The sequence below is a fragment of the Mustela nivalis genome, assembly GCF_964662115.1.
Source record: "Mustela nivalis genome assembly, chromosome: 8".
NCBI classification, from domain to species: Eukaryota; Metazoa; Chordata; class Mammalia; order Carnivora; family Mustelidae; genus Mustela; species Mustela nivalis.
Genome location: NC_139027.1, coordinates 66,046,773 through 66,070,318, shown reverse-complemented (window position 1 = coordinate 66,070,318; position 23,546 = coordinate 66,046,773). Strand labels below are relative to the sequence as shown.

At 34.3% G+C, this 23,546-nt stretch overlaps 1 protein-coding gene across 4 annotated transcripts in view; it reads right to left on the bottom strand.

The window, feature by feature from the left end:
• RTN4 (reticulon 4) overlaps positions 1 to 23,546 on the bottom strand; it is a 72,750-nt gene that overhangs the window by 13,481 nt on the left and 35,723 nt on the right. For 3 of the 4 annotated variants that reach the window (XM_082743574.1, XM_082743573.1, XM_082743572.1), the window contains one exon: positions 2,312 to 2,519. In XM_082743574.1, coding sequence (XP_082599700.1) covers positions 2,312 to 2,519 — 208 coding nt within the window. Of the gene's footprint in view, positions 1 to 2,311; positions 2,520 to 20,790; positions 21,020 to 23,546 lie in introns of those variants that run through there. The other variant, XM_082743575.1, reaches the window with a different exon arrangement.

The following is a 23,546-nucleotide window of genomic DNA, read 5'->3' as shown; positions in this document are numbered from 1 at the left end:
ATTAATGCAAGGCCAGCACTGCCACCACTCTTTTCCAGTGTCCGGAGGTATTACACACAGACTGCACAGTACCACCATTAGTGTGGTACTTGGAAAAACTGTCCAACAGGATTTAACTGGCATGTCGGCTGAATTCAGGACTGTAAAAAAAAGGCCTCTGAATGAAGAATAAAGTGTTTCTCAAGAAATAAGAATTAAGAAAATCACTAGATTTCTTTTCCCCAAAATCCTCTTTAAAATAAAAGATGTCAAAAATTTATGGTGTAGATAATTTAGAAGTTTTGGCTTGACAATATTTTTAAATACTTCAATTTATCTAATTAAAAATCATATTCCTCTATTATTTTTGGCATGCTACAGCTCTGCCATTTTGAAGTTGCAATCTCAAGTTACTGAACTTTAAGTATGTTTCCCTCTTTTGGAATGGAATAATACCATCTGTCTCGCTGAGTTATTATGAAAATTAAGTATGTACATAAAAGACCAAAGACATAAGAGCATTCACAAAAGTCGGTCTCTTCCCCAAACCTATATAGCATCATTACTTCATCAATATGAAGAGAGCACTAGAGCAAGACAAGCAAAATAATTTAGTAGATCTCTTCTTGTAAAGTCTGAAAATCAGTTTACATTTACCCATTAATATCAACTAGATAATGTTCTTGGTAATTACACACTCATTCATGCCCACATAGATACCTGCCTTACCAAAAGAGAAAAAATGATGTCTATATACAAAACAATTAGAACAATTCGAGAATATCTCAAAGCCATACTTACTGCAATAGGAAATGAACCCTCAGATCATCTGGACCGAGTGTTAAGGAAACCTTCAAAAAGTTACATCTTGAAATCAGAACTAAATAAGAAGTGTAATAGATTAGTTCATCTGAGAAGCTAAAAGGCAGTATGAATGGAAATAAAACCCTAGAACGGGTGAATGAGAGACAAGATAAAGATATTTGGACTTGATCTTGTAGTGAACAGAAAGCCCAAATACCTAAAAATATAATTAAAGTATTATCTGAGGAAAAGCGGATACCACGTATAAAAGTTGAAGTAAACCAAGGTAACCAGAACCCCAAGTGAACAAGTAGATAAACTTTTTCTGTAAAGAGCGAAGAGTTAAATATTTTAGGCTTTGAAGTCCATATATAGTCTCTGTCACAACTGTCTAACTCTGCTATTACAACATGATGAAAACAGCTAAATGACTGAGTATGCCTGTGTTCTAATAAGACTTTATTTACAAAAGCAGGAAGCAGACTGAATTTGGTCCCTGGCTTTATGGGCTTGCGGTCTTCACTGAGGAAGCAGGAGAAAACAATACAACTTAGTTATCTTCTTTACCCGAGATGGAAATAAAGACATCAAAATTGGGAGTCTGAAAATGGGGACAGTAGTGGTGTTACTGATAGAAACTGACAAGTTTGAGAAAACAAAACAAAAAACAAAAAAAACGTTCATTTACAGACATGGTTAAGTTAGTGGTTGTCAGGGGCTGGGTGGGAAATAAGTACCAGTGGGTAGAAAATTTCTTTTTTAAAAATTTTGAGAAAATCTGGAGTTAGATGGTTATGACTATACAATTCTGAGAACATACTAAAAACCACTGAATTTTGTAATACATGAATCGTATTTCAATTTTTTGAAACTGGGGGGAAATACATGCTGAGTCTGAAGTTAGGGTAGAAGACCCAAACGAAGGTATGTCCCATTACCAATCAGATACATGATATGAGCATGTACTCATAAAAGTCAGGGCAGAAGATGATAGTTTGGAGACAAGGAGTGGCTCATCAAAGGATAACAAGAGGATACAAAAGTATGCCTTAGGGAATAAGAACAGAAAACTAGGCAGAGAAGGAAGGGCAAGAGGACACATAGGCATGACAAGATACCATTACAGAAAAACATGCACATGCCAGTGGTAAGAAAGGTATTTCAAATATCAGCACGAAAAGGAAGCAATAAAGAAAACAGAACTTTCACCAATTCTAACCATGTTAAAACGATATAGTTCCCATTAAAGTAAAATTAGATAATCAAATACCTAGTTCTAATAAATATTACTGGCACATAGTAAAGTTAGGCTAATGACACACAAATCCAGTATTTTCCCAAGAGCCCATGAAATGACATTTACTCAAAAATCTCAAAAGCAGATGCTTTTGGTATGGCCTTTTAGTAATAATCTACAATTATCCTTAAGCAGTAAAAAATGCACGCCGGTAACTCTACAGAATGAAGTCTTAATACTAATCCTGTTTATAGTGTTGCCAAGGTGTGCCTTGTTTTCCAGACATCTCACCTGAATGGGTGGCCTTCATCTGATTTCTGGATAGCTTGGATCACACCCTTATATATCCTAAAGCTGATAGTCACAGAGAGCAGGGCCAAGACAATGTAGGCAGTTACGCTCACAATGCTGAATACTGTCAGTGAAAGCAGCAGGAATAAGCTGGCACCAAACACTACTCCAGTCTTCTTAATGTCTCTCCAGTAGAGGAGGTCAACAACTAAAAATTAAAGAAGAAGAAATCTGAAATTAGAACATTATTTTATCCATTTGAATTTGGCACATTTATACTTGCTCCACCTACAAAAACAAAAAGGTCTCTAAAAGCAAAACCAAAACCTAAATTGTTAGAGAAAGATTAACTTTGTAAGCTGCACTTTAAACCCATTCGAAGTAGAAATTAGAATCATACCTCCATCTATTTACCATTAATTTTCCTCATGCAAATCTGTTTCCTTCCTGTCCAAATCACTCTTGCTATACAAGATCATTCAATCTCTCAAGTCCAGTATAGCAGACTTCTAATCCAAAACAAGTTTTTAAAAATATTATCTTGAAAGCTTTCAACTTTGTTCATTGCATAATATAAATACAAATAACGGAAAAAAATCTTAACACACTTACTAAAATGATACCAATGATGTAAAAATATATTTGCAGAAAAATCACTAGTTCAAGAAGTTAATAAAACTATGAAAAGCTACACATAGGAGTTCTATGACTCTGCTTTTAAGAGATCTCTTTGAGAAACATAATGAAACTGTAACCTAACCTGGCTATTATCATTAAAACAAAAATTGCCTACAACACCAAAGACAAAGGAAAACATGCTTTAGAATACCTGAAAAGCTACTTCTCTTGAGAGCAGATAAATACAATGCCATAAAAATGTAGATGTCAAATAAAAAAAGAAAAACTCAATGTGTTACACTGTTATATAATATTTATTAATAGTAAGGAGTCAGACAAAGCCAAACTTAGCAAATTTGTTCTTGGCCTATGGTCACAGAGCCATAGTGGGGATCAAATAACCATACGCCTGTGGTCTTAAAGTCGGGTTATGTACAACACACAAAGATTTCTGCAGTGTGCCAGAGGGTTCCTGAATTCACAGGCTAAACATAATTTGTCTCTCTCTGGACTGTGAACAACTAGGGGATTGAGGGGGTGTTTAATATTCTTATAGTAACATAAGTATGGGCATATTCTTGAGTACAATCTTAAATACCTGTTAATTTTTAAGATAAAGAAGGTAACAAAAAACACATTTCCAAAGGTTGCTTTGGTTCTCTAAGGTATGTGATTTTCTTTTACCATTAGGGGTACTTCTGTGGGGGAAAACTATGTATGTGAAATGTAAAATGTTAGATGTCATTATGAAGACCTCAATTCCTGTTAGTATTTATCATGAGTGCTAATTAAGACATTTTAAATCTAGTTACAGTGTCTGAAACATAGCAGGGGATCAACATTTATTATGTTTAGGAAACACTCTGTTATCCTCTGATTTGATTTAAATGCTACTAATTTAACATTGTATGATTTACAGCTTTGTGTTCAACCTTTGATTTTAATTCTTTATTCACATTTTCTCCCACCTCAAGCTTGTTCCAACCCTGCCTAAAACATCTTAGTTTTGTTCTATTCAACTAGTTTCTACTATTATACAAATATAGTAGCACAACTGAGAAATAACCAGAACTTGAAGCAGTGTATCTATGGCTATAAAAATGACATCATAAATAATGTCATACTGAATAAAGAGACAGCAAGCGATGCTAATAGATTTGTGACATTCAGCAAACATTTATTGAACTGATACTGTTCATGGAACTCAACCTAGTAGAATTAATTAAAAACCTGAAAATGGGGATGTGGACTTTTCTTTAAGACCCTGTCCAACTCTAAAACACTACAATTCTAAGAAGACAGTAAGACATATAAAAACAATGACAAAAAAATTATAAAATCACTGCTGCACCATCATTACAATTGAGAAAAAGGAAAAAATGGAGGACATTTTAAAGACTGCGAAAAAGACAGAAGTTGAGCTGGGTCCTAAAGAATGGGTAGATCTAGAATATGTAAAGATGTAGGCCTCATAAGTCTCTGCTAGCAATGGTTCTCATGATTAATGTAGTTTTGTTTTCTTAAACAGGGTACCTGGGAGCGTGGGGGAGGCAATGATGAAGACTGCTCTTAGTAACATAATTTTTCCCTGTGGGCTCCCCTGTGCCCCGAACAAAGCACTTAGATTCTGGTGTTGGATCACCTACACTCAACAACTCGCTCCATAACTTACCAACTATGTGACCTCAAGCAAGTCACCAAATCTCTCTGTACCTCAGCTTCTGTATCTATAGAATGTGTACACAATAGGAATGATCCTAATGAGATATTGTGACGATTAAGAGAGAAAATGAATTAACAAAATTTTTCATTAATAAGATAGTGAATATATAGTACACAACAGCATTTAACAAATTCCTAATAAATGCCCAGGCTGTTATTTATTGTTGTTATTATGAATACCATTACAATCACTATTACCATTCTTATTAAGGTATTAAATATAAAGAAAGTTTCAACCTCATGATTAACCTGCAAGTTAATAAATCATATTGCTGTTATAATCATGTTGCTTTAGAAGACACATGGAAAAGGATTTTCAAACTTATCTAAGATTTCACTAACAGAACAAAAAGCTGATAACCTAGAAGAATCAGCAAGTAAAATACATCTCAAATTTTTACATGAACGAAATGCTGCCTTATAAAAATGTATGGTTCTCAAAGTGCTCTAAAACATTTATTAACCTTCAAAATCACTATTGGTAATAAGTTAAAATAAATGCAGCTATCTTCACTATTCTTTACCATCAGTAAAAATCCTTCAATAAGACCTGATTATAAAAGAAATGACTTCAGGCTTGAGATATACAACATAAAAATGACTAACCTAAGAGTTACTGTCTGGACAGTTTTAATGACTTGATAAGAATTATTTATGATTGGTGTATGATTTCTATATAGCTATGGTAGAAGAAATTACCAGTGGCTGGGATTCAGGAGACCCACAAGGCTAGTACTGTCTCTGCAACTGTACAACTCTGGATGAGGCTCCCAGCTTCTCTGGACCTTAGTTTTATCATCAGTAACCAGGGCGTTAAATAAATAATTTTTCTTTCACCTTCAGAAATGAACATACAGTCACTACAAAGATACACAATCAGCCCTGCATTCAAATTCCCAATCAGTGGATCTGTAGTAATGAGATTTTATTGCTGTATTATCTGTGCCAAGGATAAATTTTAAAATCTCCTTCCTTTTTAATTCTAGATTTTTTTGAGGGGAGAAAGACTTAGACATACCAGTCTTCTGAAATGAAACTTAATAAAAAAGGCTTTCTTTAACTGTCAAACATTAGTAAAACTTTAGGGAAACAAGATCTCATATTCCTATAATTTTTCAAGCAGTTACAAACTATATCATTATGGCCACAGTATGCTAGAAGTTAAAAAAAAAAAAAAAAAAAAGACTGAGAAGCTACACACTTTTAAGCCGGACAGATGTTTCAGAAATCTTTTCCAGGTTGCTGATCTATACTTTCCACACCTCCCTTTATTTCCTGAGCCAATATTTATCAGGCACTTACACTGTGCCAAGTACTATTTATAGACTACATAACATTATCTCTTTCAGTTATTAAAACCCTAAGAGGCCAGCTTTCAGACAAGAAAGTGAGAACCAGCTCTTCTATGACTGGACTCAGATCACTTAATTAGTAAGTGATAGAGCACGGATTTTGACACAGGCTTCTTATTGATAAAACTCGTATGCCCCATGTATGATGTCAAACTAAGATTCAGCACATAAATATGCTTAATAAGTGTCACACATATGCATGCATAATGAATAGGCAGTGTTGGCAGGTAATCACCATATGTGAGATGAATCCCAAAGGCCAAGAAAGTCAAGGTCAAACTAACAAGAAGGTTAATGAATGAGACACAAATTTTAATGTGACTACTTAACCCACAGTTAAATCCAAAAAGGAAGAAAGAACTCTATTCCAATATAACTGAAGCTATTTTCCCATAGATGAAAACTATAATTAATTAGACTGTGAAAAAAATCTTTTAAAAGCCATGTGAATCTAAGCCATGTGAATCTAATTAAGTAAAATTAGAAAATATCTCCATGCAAAAGAACACTATGCAGCCAGCAAGGATAGTGATGTAGACCTCTATTACCCAAGAAACATGTCCATATTAATAAATAAAAACAAAATGTTACAAAAAGATTCATATAGTAAAATTTTAAAACCTTAGATAACCATGAAGTCTGAAAGGATATCTAGTAAACACAATTTGTACTGGAGTATTAGGGTAATAGATGAGTTTAACTTGCTTCTTTCTTTCTATGCCATGTGAAATTGCCTCTCTCCCTCCCTTGTGGCAAACATGAATTATTATACTTTCATTATTATGATACTTTTATTATACTTAAAAAAAAAATTCCCCCCTCTCCATTCCTGTTCATTACTGCTAAAGAACCTTATGAGTGTGGTTTTCCCAATAGGTTTTCCTATGGGGAGGAGGATATAATGTATGCTAGCTTAAGAAATATTTAGATCCAGGTGATAGTTAAAATTTTAACAGTATATAACCAAGTTGGTAACTCTGGTGCTTTGGGTTGGACCAGCTCAATTTCCCCAAAGTTGATGATATGGGAATATCCATGTATAAAGTCCAGTAGTATTCAGTCATTACGGCCTAAAATAAATTTAACTGCATGAGGATACAGTAAACCCAAACCTAATACTTTCTTTCCTCCTATCATATGATTCCTAAGAATTAAGGTCTTTTCAATAAACGGAAGAGCTCAGAAAATCCTATATGTAAACTACACATATTACATAAACATATGCAAAAGCTATATAGGAATACTCAAAACAGGTATCTTCAAAGCCATGTTGAAACACGCCATATGGGGCGCCTGGGTGGCTCAGTGGGTTGGAGCTTCTGCCTTCAGCTCAGATCATGATCCCAGGGTCCTGGGATCGAGCCCCGCATCGGGCTCTCTGCTCAGCAGGGAGCCTGCTTCCTCCTCTCTCTCTGCCTGCCTCTCTGCCTACTTGTGATCTCTGTCAAATAAATAAATAAAATCTTTTTTAAAAGAAAGAAAGAAAGAAAGACAGACAGACAGAAAGACGCCATAGAATGGCTCTGGTAGAGCCACAGACCTTAAAGCCCTGAGGAGGAACAAGGGGAACAAGAGCCACGAGAGAGAAGACAACTAGGTAATGGAAGTCATACATAAGACAAAATTAATGTATGCCAGAACAGGAAGGTCTGAGAGGCAATCTACATTTACCAAGGTCACTGTGCAAAATATAGAAGGATTTCAGTATTTTTGTGTAAAGAAATTTAAAAGATTGTTAATGAAGCTATAAGGATAAAAAAATATTACATTATAAAAATATTAGGAAACACGGTTGCCACCTTAATTGATAGTCTCCAGTATTTTTGTCTCTCAGATTCCTTAAATTGATTTTAATGAAGAAATATTGGAAGATTCCAGAATTGTTAATTCTCAATCAGAGGGGAGTAGTTATTAACTTTTAACAAAATGCTGAGAAATATATTCAAATGCTATTGCTTCTAATATTCATCAAGAGACTTTATATCCATTATTAATTTAGATGTTCAATCCTGCTACCAAAATCAGGCAAAGACATGGCAAGAAAACCACAAACCAATATCCCTTATTAATATAGACACAAAATACTAGCAAACTGGATACAGCAACACATAAAAAGCATTATACACCATGGCCAAGTGGTATTTATCTCAGAAATGCAAAGTTGGGGCGCCTGGGTGGCTCAGTTGGTTAAGTGACTGCCTTCAGCTCAGGTCATGATCCTGGAGTCCCGGGATCAAGTCCCACATCATCTCCCAGCTCCATGGGGAGTCTGCTTCTCCCTCTGACCTTCTCCACTCTCGTGCTCTCTCTCAAGTAAATAAAAATAAAATCTTTAAGAAATGCAAAATTGGCTCAACATATGAAAACCATTCAATATAGCACACCATATTAACAGAATTAAGGTCAAAAACTGCATGAGCATCATAATTGTTACAGAAAAAGGATCTGACAAAAATCCAACACCCCTTCATTACAAAAACTCTCAACAAACTAGTAACAGAAAGAATGTCTTCAGCCAGATGAAGGGTATACAAAAAACCCACAGCTAACATCATACTTAATGGTGAAAGACTGAAAGCTTTCTGCTTAAGACCAGGAACAAGACTGAGATACCTGTTCTTTCCACTGATCAACACTGTCCTGGAGGTATGAGGTAGAGCAATTTTAAGACAACAAAAAGAAATAAAAGACATCCTGACTATAATAACCTATCTCTACTTGTAGATAACATGATCTTATATATATAAAATTCCAAGGAATCCACAAAACAGTTACTAGAATAAACAAGTCCAGAAAGGATGCAGGACAGAAGATTAAATTAATATATAAAAATTAACTGTATTTCTATAAAAGCAATGAGTAATCTGAAAATGAATTAATAACTTCACTTACAATAACATCAAAAAGAATACTTAAAGTGAAAAAAACCCCAAGACTTAGAACTAAAAGCCACAAAATATTGTTGAAAGAAATCAAAGAAGACTTAAATAAATGGAAAAGACATCTCAAGTTTATGGATTAGAAGGCATTATTATTAAGATGGTAATACTCCTCAAACTGGTCTAGGTACAATACAATCGTTATCAAAAGCCTACCTGCTGTTAACAGAAATTGACAAGCCAATTGTAGACTGTACTGAAAAACACAAAGTATCCAGAATAGCCGAAACAATCTTGAAAAGAATCACAAACATGGAGAATTCACACTTCCTTTTTCCAAAACCTACAAAGCTACAGTAATCCAGTCAGTGTGGTAGTTGCACCATGATGGACAACAGATCAATGGATCAATGGAATAAAATTAATAGTACAGAAATAAACACATTCACAATCAGCTGATTTCAACAAGAGTGTCAAGACAATTCAGTGGGAGAAATTTTTCACAAACGGTGCTGGAACAAGGGTATATATGCAGTATATAACTGTAAAAAAAAAAAAAAGTTGTTGGACTCCTACCTTCCACCATACACAAAAACTAACTCAAAATGAATCACAGACCTGAAAAGCTTAAACTATAAAACCGTTAGAAGAAAAAAAACAGGTGCACATCTTCATGACTTTAGATCAGGCAGTAGTTTCTTTGATATGACACCACAAGCACATCCAGTAAGAGAAAAAGATTAGACCTCATCAAAAATGAAAAATTTTGTGCTTCAAAAAACACTAAGAAGAAACATTAAGAAATGTTAAATAGTTAATGTTTAAAAATGTTAAAAAAAACATTAAGAAAAAAACATTAAGAAGACATGGGTGGCTCAGTGGGTTGAGCCTCTGCCTTCAGCTCAGGTCCTGGGATGGAGCCTTGCATCAGGCTCTCTGCTCAGCAGGGAGCCTGCTTCCTCCTCTCTAGCTGCCTGCCTCTCTGCCTACTTGTGATCTCTCTGTCAAATAAATAAATAAAATCTTTAAAAAAAAATTAAGACAGCCCACGGAATGGGAGAAAATTTTCACAAATCAAACATCTGATAAGAGACTTGCATTCACATTATATAAAAAACACTTAACAACAATAAAACACAAATAAGGTAATTAAAAATGGGCTAAGGATTTGAATAGACATTTCTTCAAAGAATGTATACAAATGACCAATAAGCAATAAAAAGATGCTCATCATCATTAGTTATTAGAGAAATATAAACCAAAACGATAATCAGATAACACTTCAGACCCACTAGAATAGCTAATATTAAAAAGATGGACAACAACAAGTGTCGGCAGGAAGTGAAAAGATTAGGACCCTCTTACACTGCTGATGGAAATACAAAATTCAGCCACTGTGAAAAACAGTATGGCAATTCCTCAGAAAGTTAACAGAGATTTATCACACAACATAGCAATTCTACTCTTAGGAATTTCTAGCCAAAAGACTAGAAAAAAACCTGTGTTCATACAAAAACTTATGTTCATAGCTGCATTATCCATAACAACCAAAAAAGAGGAAAAAACCCAATTCAAAAGTTGATGAATGGATAAACAAAATACAGTTTATCAATTCCATACAATGAAATATCACTGGTCCATAAAAAGGAATGAACCACCAATACATGCTACGACATGGATAAACCTTGAAAACATGACGTTAAGTGAAAGAAGCCAGACACAAAAGATCACACATTGTATGATCCTCCCTATATGTGATGTCTAAGAATAGGTGACTCTACAAGAGACAGAAAATAGATTAGTGGTTGTCATGGGCTGAGAGGGGTAGAGATGAGGAGTGATTGCTAATGGGTATGGGGTTTCGGGGGCGGGGGGGTGAATGAAAATGCCCTGGAATTAGATAATGATGATGGCAGCATAATTTTATGAATATACTAAAAATCAATGAATTATGCACCTAAAAAAATTAAAAGTAAACTAAAAATAATTCTTGTTTTAACATGTTTCTCTACTAGGTTGTAAACCCCACAAGAGGCATGTTGCCTTATTATCTACCATATCCCCAGATAAACTTTCAATAAATATTACTGACTGCTTAGAATGAATGCATACTTTATGCCAGTTTGAGGCATGTACTAATTCTTATTCAAAAACATTATCTGTTTTGTATTTCACATTAGTTTTACCTAAACTATTTTCAGATATCTACACTTACTCAGTAACAAACAGCAATGCTTTCAGATAGCTTATAAAATAGTATCATTTTAAAGGATTTTATATCTTCTTACTACACCCTGAAGAACTGATGACTGCCTTTCATCTTCATACTCACTCCCCTTACCAGCTTCATTAATATTTGCTGCATTGTCTGAACAGTGGCCAGACTATTCTTAGGAACAGAAACACTTAAATTCAAAACTATACTATTTTTAAATGAAAATAAAGGATATCCTGAAATAAGAAATACAGGGTCACTATAATGCTGACTTAGGATTCTTTTGTAATTATTAGTTCTGTTTATGAATAAAGAGTTTAATGGCCTCTTTATTCTTGAGATAACAAAATTAACACAAAGGGCTTGTATAAGAAAAGCTTGGGGCGCCTGAGTGGCTCAGTGGGTTAAGCCTCTGCCTTCAGCTCAGGTCATGATCTCAGGGTCCTGGGATCGAGTCCCGCATCAGGCTCTCTGCTCAGCGGAGAGCCTGCTTCCCCTCTCTCTCTGCCTACTTGTGACCTCTCTCTCTGTCAAATAAATAAAATCTTTAAAAAAAAAAAAAAAAGTAAAAAAAAGCTTATTAACGTTTCATGGTTCCTCAAGTCTCCTATACTGAAAAATAAAGTGTTGCTCATGCAAGGTAACCTACTGTAGCTTTAACTTTAGTCTTTTACAATATATTCAAGAAATATCCTTTTAAATATCTGAGGTTAATTTAATAGTGCCTGTCCTTCCATAACTGTGAGAAATGCTTATGGACTACTGTAATAAAATATTGCTGACCCATTTAAATAAATTCTGGTTATTTAGAAAAAAAATGATTTACTCCCTGCAGTGGTACCCACTTTTCTTTCCAAAATAAAAATCTGAAAATTTTTTATTTTGTGTTTTGTGCAGTGCTAAAAGCAGTAGCATCTTTACCAAACTAAATTTATTTTAAAAATAACTCTGTACACTACAATCTTTTCTTCAAAATAAAAACCTCTGACCCAATATAGAGTAAGAAGAGTTGCCTACACTTGGTAATCATAAAATGTCATCTGTCATAACTAAAAATAGTGCTACCATGCATGCCTTACATACAAAAGTCATCCAATTACCATTTGCCTCAAATCAAATTCTTACTGAAGCTCTTCCTTGAATAGCCTGAAGTCAGGTTTCAGTTTCAAAATCTTTTGTCTAGAAGGTTAAAAAAGTTGAACGAGCAGGTCCTAAAACTACTGACAGGAGAATAACGGCTTCCTAAGCAGAAGCAAATATTAAGTTTTCTTTAATAAAGGCAGGCAGTTAAATGGGAAATTAATAAACAAGGATATATTAGAATGATAATAAAATGTTATTTTTCACAACCATAGTCTTTAAATAAGTAATTACATGTTTATTAGGAATCATAATCCTTAAATTCCTCTCAACTGCCAGGGAAAGTGACTAGAACTCAGAGTTGATCATTTAGCCCTACATAGTAAGCTTTTACCTCCACCCAGGAAGCACTCACCACACTAATAAATGACAAGTGGGAGCTCCAGAAAAAGATGTGTGCAAAGTGGGAACTTAACTCTTTCAGCAGAAAGAGTCCCATTTCTTCCTTCGGTCCTTCCTTCAATCAGTATAACCCAGACTATATCACTTAACCTAGTTTCCCCCTGTATAAAATTAGAAAATGGATACCAAACTATCAGCTTCAGATAGTTGAAGCTGAAAAGGGATTGCACACAATGGAAATGCTTGGTGAACTAAACACACTAAATAAAGGTTTATATCATTAAGAGACAAAGTCAAACAGGGCAATGAAATATTAAATGCAAAGATTTACTAAGCCCAGATTTCTTGAAATGTGAATTCAACTTTCTCTGAAAGCACTGCTTATTTGGTTTTAGTGAGATACGATCAGGTTGATGGATACCTACTACTGCTACAAAGTATCTCAACCAAACAATTAGCAAAAATACTGGTGTCTCTCTTGGCCATCTTCGCTTCCCGTCAACTTGAGTTTCTGAAAGATCATGCGCAATTTTGGGTCCTTGCCTCTTTTATCACTAAATCTTTCCTGCTTTACTTCCAACAACACTACAGCTCATTGGGCAATTCCTACAACCAAACACCTGAGGAAAAAGCATTTTAGGTAAAATCAGCACAAATTGTAATTTGCCTTTTCTATAATAATTTAGCAATCCCCTAATCTAAGCAAGAAACTGTCCTGAGTACTTTGCATACTGAGGCTTAGCAGTATTAATAAATAAGTAATGTAGGGTTACAGACTGAAATTCAGGTCCAACCACAGAAGTCTCATTTTCTCCATCATACCACATTTTGTATTTAAAGGAGTACGTCAGCATTCACACAGGCCTCATTTGTTGTTTAATAGTTCATGTAGATTTCAATACTTCCTTTAATCCCACATTCTATTTCTAGCTTTATTAGAAGGCAAAAAATGCAACAGAAAATAATCCTAACTTCCCACTTCTAATTTCTCTAAACCATGATAATTTTTTTTTCCACAGAGAAATTTATATAGCTAATTCCATTTTCTCTAAGGTAAAGCTAAATAAAACCTTTAAACATTTAAAATATATATATATATATATATATATATATTCCTAACCAATGATTCTCCCTACCTGTGCAAATTTGAATAATCTTCAGTTGTAAAGAACGTTAAAATAAGGAATCTTCCTATAAAAGGGCTGTTAGTTCTGGTAAATTTTGGTAAGCATGCAGTTATTTATTTTAAATTACTAGAATTGATCCAGATATACATAAATGTAAACATGAAATCAGAACAGACATTGGTTCAATGCACAATTTACTATGGTTTAAATTTTATTTCTTGTGGGTATCCAAGCATTACAACATTACAAGAAATAGGAACCAAACCTTAGAAATAGGAAATCACTGCCCCAAATCCTATTTTCTCCTAATAAAAACTAAATGGAAAACATACTCCTCCATAACTCTAGAAACTTGAAAAGCTTAATAGACTGGAAGGGAGGAGGGGGGCTCAAAGCAAATTATTAGTGCAATAATGGATAAACTAATTATGTTTATATAGACAGCCTCTAACTTAGATGGCTCAATTTTAGGATGGTGCAGAAGCGGTACATATTCAGTGATATCATACTCTGAATTTCGATCTTCTCCCACACAGTAGCTCCACACGATCATGAGGGTAAACAACTTTTACAACCATTCTTGTTTTCACTTTCAATATAGTATTCAAAAAATTACATGAAACAGCCAACACTTTATTATAAAAGAGGCTTTGGGGGCATCAGGTGGCTCAGTCTGTTAAGTGCCTACCTTTAACTCAGGTCATGATTCCAGGGTCCTGGGATTGAGTCCCAGATCAGGCTCCCTGCTTAGCATGGAGCCTGCTTTTCCCTCTCCCTCTGCTACTCCCCCTGCTTGTGCTTTCATTCTCTCTCTCTCTGTTAAACAAATACATAAAATCTTAAAAAAAAAATTTTTAAAAAGAGGCTTTGTGTTAGATTATTTTGCCCAATTGGAGGCTAATGTAAATATTCTGAGTAGGTTTAAAGTAGGGTAGGCTAAGCTATGATAGTTAAGTGTTTTAAATGTATTTTCAACTTACAATATTTTCCATTTATGATTCATTTATCAGGATGCAACTCCATCATAAGTTGAGTAAGATCTGTACTTCTATAAGCATTGATACCTACCATATTTCTCACTGGAATAAATAGCTGGTAGTACAGACAATTAAATGAGAACATCAGAACACTAAAATAGACCAGAATAACATATTTTAAATTATTTTAGATTATTTCAGTGGAAAAAATATACAAACAGGTGCATCCAACAAAAAAACAGCTATAACTCCTCTTATTCTTAGGAAAATCATAATTTTAACAAGTCTGCAGTCTGAGAGTAGAAATTCCTAAATCCATCTCAACAACCAACTCTTAATAATGGACTTGCAGAGCTATAAGTAATATTCGGTAATTTTTAATCTTTAAGTTGCTTTGAGGTCCTTAAGTAAATGCAGTATAGAATAAATCTGACAGTGGTGACAGAGTAGTTGAGGAGAGACAATAGTATTTTAGTGTCTATCAATATCGTCAATAAATGCCTAAGTGGTGATTGGACTAAATGTGAAAGCCCTGAAGATTTAAGAAACATGTCTGTACATTTTACACACATAAACATACACATAAACACACACGAGTAACAAACGTTAGCATCATCCACGATGAAGCAGAAAAACAAAATTTGGTCTCAGAATACTGCTCTGAAGATGCAAACAGAAGAGCTGTTTAAATTACATTTAGTAACATTGTTGAGCCTAAATTCTAGAAAGAGATGAGACCAACTGAATAAATAAAAAGGGAACCTACAAAGTGGCCTACAAAGTCCCCACTAGGCTTAACATTTTGACAATACTCATTGACTAACCCACACCTACTTTCTTTCACTGCTAGTGTGAAAGACTACTGCGTATTTTACTGCATTCAAAAAGACCATACAAAAAGAGATATACACCATTTCCAGTAAGATGATACAGACTATATAAATGAACAAAATCAAAACATGGGTTGATTTAGTAGAACTGGCTGAACATCACAGTTCTCATCCTTTCCCTTCACTGAGGTATGCAGAACAAACAAGGAGTTCCAATGGTGAAGACACCACTATTTCTGACTTCATGGAATTCACTGGCTAGATCAATGTATATCAAGATACGTATCTATTTATCTTTACAGACATCTATATAGAGACACATAGGTATCCTCACTCTTTTCCTAGCCTCTAAATTCCACAAAGGCAGAAAGAGTGGTGGCTTCATCACTGTGTCTCCTCACTGACTGCACAAGTTTTCAGAACAATGGAGTACTACCTCCACCTCAGAGGATTAGTAAAGACCTTAACAGAAGACTAGACCTTTGATAAATAAGACTTGGACAGAATGAAACGGGAAGAAGGGGCATTCTAGATAGAAAAATCCACAAACAAATGCAAAAAACACTGAAGGAACAAGTCCTTCAATGTGGCAGAAGACAGGGTAATGAGAGATGAGATTATAATAAAGGTGGGGACTAAGCCAGGGAATGCCTTTTGAAAGTCCAGGATAGACATTCTGAAGTTAATTTGAAAGTAAAGAAAAACCTCTTAAGTGCTATGATAATAGCCAGAGTTCAGGAAGATTAACTTGGCTGTGACACAGAGGATTGAGTGGAAAAACCAGTGAAGAGGCCTGGTGAGGAACAAGGAATACCCAGACTTGGATAAATAAATAAAACAGAGAAGGTATTTCCACCATTGCTCCCACTACACAGCTGTACAAGACTTTAAACCACATATAAAGGAAAACATTTGCAAATTGAGCCTTTTTTAATATAAGCCTGTTTTTCCTCAAGTGATTTAGTTACTTAAAACTGGCAAAATAACTATTTTAGAGTTAAAACCATCAGAAATGCACACATAATATTTAATCTTGGCCGAAGTTTTAGGACAGACACTTTCATACATTTGTACAATATTTTGTACAATTTAATTTTTTAAATTATTATTAAAAAGCAATAATAGTCTGTACAATCTTTCTGGAGGGCATTTTTACACCAGGAACCAAAAGCCTAAATACTATAACCCAGCAATTTGGTAATAATCATGGATAAAAACAAAGATTTATATTCAATTATATTCACTTTAGCACTGTTTATACTTGCAAAAACATTAGAAGTAATTGAATATTTCACTATATGGGACTAATAGTACATACTTAGAATACTACAGCCATTAAAAACAACGTAGAATATATTTTAAATTAAAAGCATTTCTCCACTTAATGAAAGATTACAGAACATAACGTACCATATGAACCCCCAACATACACTCACCACTAAACTTAACACACCAAAACAAAAACCACTCTATGTGAAGCAAAAGTTTTAATCTTCAAGACATCTAAATTTTCTACAACAAATGTATATATATTTATGTATATATAGGGTCATGCAGCTAAACCAAGATCTAGAAGTATTCAATGAACGCCTAAAAGTCGTGTTTCAGCTAAGTTTAGAACTTCTTTCAAATGGGTCTCAAAATTCATGCCAAAGTTCCCTCCGAAGGCATTTTGTGGCTTTCTCAAGAGGTGAGGCATTTATTTCACACAGCAAGACCCCTACTCCTCTCTACCTGGATTGTCAGTCTGCATGTACAACTGTAAACATATTCAGTAACCTGAAGCCTTCAAAGAAACTGCCAATGGTTTATCAGAAGTAAAGACCTACAAGAACCCCTGCAAAGAAGTATGCTCCAGAAATGGGCCAAAGGCACTTTGTCTTAACAGTCAAACTGAACCTTTATGCTAGAAACACTTCGGTCACCATCCTACAAGAATAACTTCTCTCAAAGGTCGCCTACAGCACATTAACTGCCAAATTCAAAAAAAAAAACACAAATAAAGACAGTGTTGCAGAGGTTTCTAAAATTCCACAGGGTCCAAAAGCATTTCTCAATCTTCATATTAAACAGCTTCTCTGTGGTATCTAATTATTCAATTCCCAATTCTTTATCATTAAATCTGTCATTTCTCAGAGCTTTGCAGAAGTTCTATAGTCACTCCAAACCTGAAGCTTCTAAAGCTGAACTTGGCTTCATTTCTACCTATTTCTACTGATACTAAAAAGCACTAGCAGTGCCAGGGTTCCACTCTGACTGAAACTGCTGTCCTTCGAGTCCCTCCCTTACCCTAGTCCCACAAATCTATGCCAAATGTCAAGTATTACTTACTTGAGTTTCTCAAATCTGTCACTTCCTTTTCATTCGGATTTCAGGCCAAGTTCAGTCATTATTTGTTTTAAATCTGGGCACAAATACAGTCATCGTAACTTCTGCCTCTACGTTCTCCTCAAATTTAACTTATACAACAACCCAAACCAGTCTTTCAAACCTATCATTTTATCACTCCTGACTTTAAAACTTCCTAAAGCTCTTTATTTCCTTCCTAGAAAAATTCAAAAGCCAATGAATGTCCTCTGCAATCTAGCCCACGCTATCTTCTCCTAAAACCAGGGAACCTCAAAACTGGAAGCCGAGAAATCATGCAAATGAGCAAACTGAAATTAAGACCCAAAAGGGTAAGTTTCTCACTCTGGCCAAAATTAAGTTACCAAACCAGAAACTTAAAAACCTAAATCAGGATCTCCTAAAATTGCCTGGTAATAATGTGAATGACACCAAGATGTTTAATACACAGATTTCCAGGCCCTTCTGCTCTAAATTATGATTCAGGTCATCTGAGTCTGATCACAGGAATCTGTATGTTTAAGAAGCACTAGGTGATTCTCATCTTCAGGGAAGAATGAGGAAACCTGACCTACATCTTGCAAATCTTCTATATTCTTTAACCAGATCAACCTTATCTTTCAACTACTATCTTATAAATACTCTGCTCTATCCAAAACACTCTACTCACTGTCTTGATCATTCCTTGTTCAGAGGTTGTATCATGCTCTTACTCACCCAAACCTCTAAACTTTCCCATTCCTTCCTATTCTAAGTTCTTCAAAATCTTAAACAATGCTTTCCATATAACCCCAATAATCAAGGACCATGTGGGTTTCATCTGTTGTAATTATGCTGCTAAGAATGAAAAATCAAAGCTAAAAAAAAAAAAAAAAGTAAGAGAATACAAATTAATACTGGTTTTAGCCTGAAAGAAAAAAATGTCTTAAATGCTAGTTAAGCAGCAACAAAACAAAACAAGAAAAAATAAACTTTTCAACACATTGAAATCAGAGTAGCTCTCACTTCTGTTACACTATTATACTTCACCATCATTAGATGACTGATGGTGTTTCAACCATGGCACTTAGGGCAAGGTGGAACCAGTAGGGGAAAAAACAAATGGGGGGCCCAAGTATTTTTGTTTTTTTAAATATACCCAGAGCCTAGATTTGTTTCTCTTCTCTATCCATACTTCTCATAGAACTAAAAAACCTCATTTTCTCACAAAATGAGGAAAAACTCATTCCACAGCAGTTTCACCTCTGCAGTGATTTCCACTTAAGTCGTAATCTATAATCTACATTAAAATTAGCTGCTGATAAATAGTAAAATAGAACTTCACCAATAAATCAGACAAATAGGTACCAAGCAAAAAAGCCAAAGACAAGCACTAAAATATCAGGCCATTCCATTTAACATACAATGTGAAGCTCTCCAGAGATATCCAACAGTAAATGTGATTTTATAATTAGTGTCTAAATAATCAAAATAAACTTCTGGCACAATACAGGCTATATTAGATCTTAATTTCTCCTGTCTCAAAATATCCATAAATTTCAGCAAATAAATAACTTAAGGTATTATTAAATAGTCTAAAATTTAAATTATTAATACAGAACCTCAACATCTGCAGAGTAGACCCTAATGTAACTTTTTGCCTATTTTTAAAGCTTGTTTTATTGTATTGGTATCATTACGCTAAATTTTAATTATCAAAAACTAGTGTTTCAACTCACCTTTCATTAGGTCAGAAAGATGAAGAAATAAAAATTCTTCTCATTAAATTTACATACAAAGAAATCATAAAGGTAAAAATCCAAAGCTATATTGTTTTCTAGTCTTTAAATTGCAACTATAAAAATCTTTGTCTCAATGTGAACTCAATCTCAAACTCGCCTTTCCCCCACATTTCTTTATTGAATAGATTTTTAAAAGGATGTTATGAATGTTACTGTAATTAGCTCCACATATTGCTTTTAGAAACATTATTACCAATTCTGCAAACAATTCTGCTACAGAAGGAAGTAAGTTTTTTAAAAAACTGTAAAACTTAAATGTGGCCAGGAAAAAAAAAAAAACTGTTGGTGTGTAATGTCTACTTGGACTACTTAAAATAGCTCTAATAATTTTAAGACAATTTATTACAAGTGGTCACCTCTTTTTTTAAAAAATGGCACACTTACCCATCTACATAAAATATTTTTAAAATATTCATTACAGTCAACATTTTAGCACTTATGGGCCTACATTCTTACACAATGACCCACTGAGACTTGAAAGGATCTGCTGGGCTTTCAAGGGGGAGGAAAGGGGATTAAGATCACTGATTGGTTATTACAAGGACAAAGGTTAGAGACTTAAATATAGACATGCATTTAAAACTGCTGTGTATACATCTTAATGATTTCAAGATATACACAAATATAATCTACTTAAAATGTGACTGGTAATGACTGTAAAGGTTCAATCAGATTTCCAAAGAAGAAACAAGCTTAACTGCAAACGCAGTATCCTGCTACTTAAAAAATCTTGGATAGAATTTCAACTACACCAAATCAGCTTTAAAGCAAAACAGTCACAGAAAATATGTCATTATGTAATAGAAAGACAGCTATATAAATATCGCACTAAAGTGACCAACAAATGAAATGCATTTAAAAGATACTGTTTACAATGTGCAAGATTAAAGAATAGGATTAAAGAATAGAACCTAATCAACCACAGGATTGCAAAACCTAAATCAAATGCCAGTGAGAGAACAGCATGAGATTTTCTCATATACAACCACATATAAAAACATATGAAATAGCTCTTTTAATGTTTAACTTTTAAAGCTTTCATAGGCTCCATTTTCAATCCAAAATACATCTAAAATTGCAAAGCTTATTCACAGAAATATATTTTGGTCACATAAAAAAAACTGAATATAAGATTAAAAAGTACATATACCCTTATCCTTCCAATTTTTCTTCTGACAGTCCATCTCTTGTCACAATCTGCCCTCCAGATGCAATTATCAATTATGCATACCAACAGAAAAGCTGTTAACTGCACAAATCTACCCTGTGAGACATGAAATACCCGTTTCCTCCACCGAAGTCTGCAGTCTCCGCTGCACAACTGCAGCAGAACTGAAGTCACCTGACGTCTTCTGGGTGTGGAACAGACTGACGCAGTGCAATCTGTAACTAGGCTACTAATACTCAGGCACGACTGCCTTCCTCCTGTGTGTTTATTGTTCTAGTCTTTTGCTTGTTGCTCATACCAAAGGGAGCTACTTTTCCAGGGAGAGGGGCAAGCTACCAAAAAGAAAGGGAAGAAAAGAGAGCTGGTCTTTTGTCAGAGTTAACCACTGAATATATCTGAAACGCACTTACAGCTGTATGAAATCATTTTCTTTTCACAGTGGGTGAATGATGCCACTGGTTTTCAGTTTCATTTAAAACCCTAAAATCAATAGTTACCTAATAAGATAAAAATGGACCAATCCAAAGAGGGGTAATAGCTTAAATTTCAAGCCTGGGAAATGCTGAATCTCTTCGTACTTTCTCCTCTGAGTTTACTAAGGCTTAAAACATTCAGCATTTGCACCCTCATGAGGCTATGAGTGGAGAATCATGAAATCAAATTATTAATATTTACTGAATATATGCTACTTCAACAGAAAAAAATGGTTTTATTCAAACTCAGCAGTCTAATCTTTCTAATGCAACGCTATTTCTTCTTTTACAATAATGGAAATCAGATACTTAAAAATATATATTCCTAATCATCACCTGCTACAACCCAATCTTTCAATAATCTATTAAACATTACTGTAAGTACTATTAATAGATTCTTAGCTTGAAGAGAAATATTCATGTGCAAATTATATCATTTGCCTTGGGAAAATGACATAAGACTAAACCAAAATTTTACTGATAAATACAAAAACAAATCTATGTGCAGAACTTTCAAAATTTTTGCTCAACTTTCTAAAACTGGCATTCATTCCAGTGCAGAATATTATGTCTTTACTAATGTTCCACAATTAGCTTAACTGTTACTAGCATTTAACCAAGCTATATATTTAATGAGAGATCCGCTAAATGTTCTAAAGTGTGTGACAGCATGAAGTACTATAAGATATATGGCCTATGTACAGACGTACATACTTCTGAGATATAGCTACAATGAAGTTGGTATAATATTTTCTGAAACTTACTGTAAAATTCTGCAAAATCCTTAGAATCAGAAGTGGTCTGGTCAATGACTCCGTTCTTTCTGTCTGCCTTTCTAACTCCATATATGGATAAAGCAAAGCAATTTTTAAAGACAGTCTATTATTCTAAGCTCAAAAATTAGTATCTAATTTAAATTTTTATTCACTGGACCCATGTATATAATGTGCTATTTTGGAGAACCCTGTCACAAAGTCATACCACAGCTGAAAATATCTGGCTTCTCCATACAATACTTTGAAATCTCAAACTATTCAGTTAAGTCTGAAATATTTCCAAAATACTATCTCTAACAACAAATCCCTTGAAACTGTGAAGACATATAAATACTTTAGCATTAGAATAAAGCATTCAAAAACAGTGCCCAAACACTGTTTTTTCAAGTCAGAGTTTACTGCACAAATAGGAGAGAAAAAAGAGATTTCTTGAGACAAAGGTATTTACCACTTATACTATTCACATCTGTTGGTACTTGATTTGATTGAAAACATTTAAAAACAGTCTCAGAGAGCAAGAACATGTGATAATAATAACCATTCATTTAAACACTGAATATACTTAAAAGCTCCCCTGGAGGGGCACCTGGGTGGCTCAGTGGGTTAAGCCACTGCCTTCGGCTCAGGTCATGATCTCAGGGTTCTGAAGCAGGGAGCCTGCTTCCTCCTCTCTCTCTGTCTGCCTCTCTGCCTGCTTGTCATCTCTCTCTGTCAAATAAATAAATAAAATCTTTAAAAAAAAAAAAAGCTCCCCTGGAAGATTTAAAAGTTAAAACAGGAGCCCTGAAGTTTGATCTTACATACTGATACCTAATTCTTTAATTGTTAGAGTCTTGGCAATTGAAACTATTAAACTAGCAAGAACAACTAACTACTACAAATCAACTGACATTTTGCCCGGTTTTTTTTCTTAAAAAGTTTGAGAAGGGTTATTTTAAGTTTGGTTAGCTAAGCAAAAATGGACTAAAATTTAAAAGCCTGATGATACAAAACTGTTAAAAACATAAAGCCATAGAACTATGCTTTTAGTGAGGATCAAATGAATTATTATAAGCAAACGGCCTTAGGATAGTCCCTGACAAAAAGTAGGCCCTATATAAGTCCTAGTTATTTAACACTATTATTATGCTACAAATAACAATCAAACTAGTAGGAGATAAGGTACATAAAACACATTTAAGAAAGTGCATATATGAGGCCATTCAATTCTAGAGAATAACCCAATACCTTTCTAAACAAGTATAAGCATGCACAAGTGTGCAAGTGCATGCAAGCACACACACACAAATATATTACCGTGCTTTGCTACACAGTTCCATTATACTCCAGCTCAGAAAAATGTATACATGGATAGTTTGTAGTCCTACTCCACATTAAATCCAACATAACAGACAAATAAAGGACATAAATCTGTTAAAAACTTTCTTTCATTTATTTTGTTTTCCGTCAAATATTTAATATTTTGTTTTTTAAAAATGAATTATTTCAA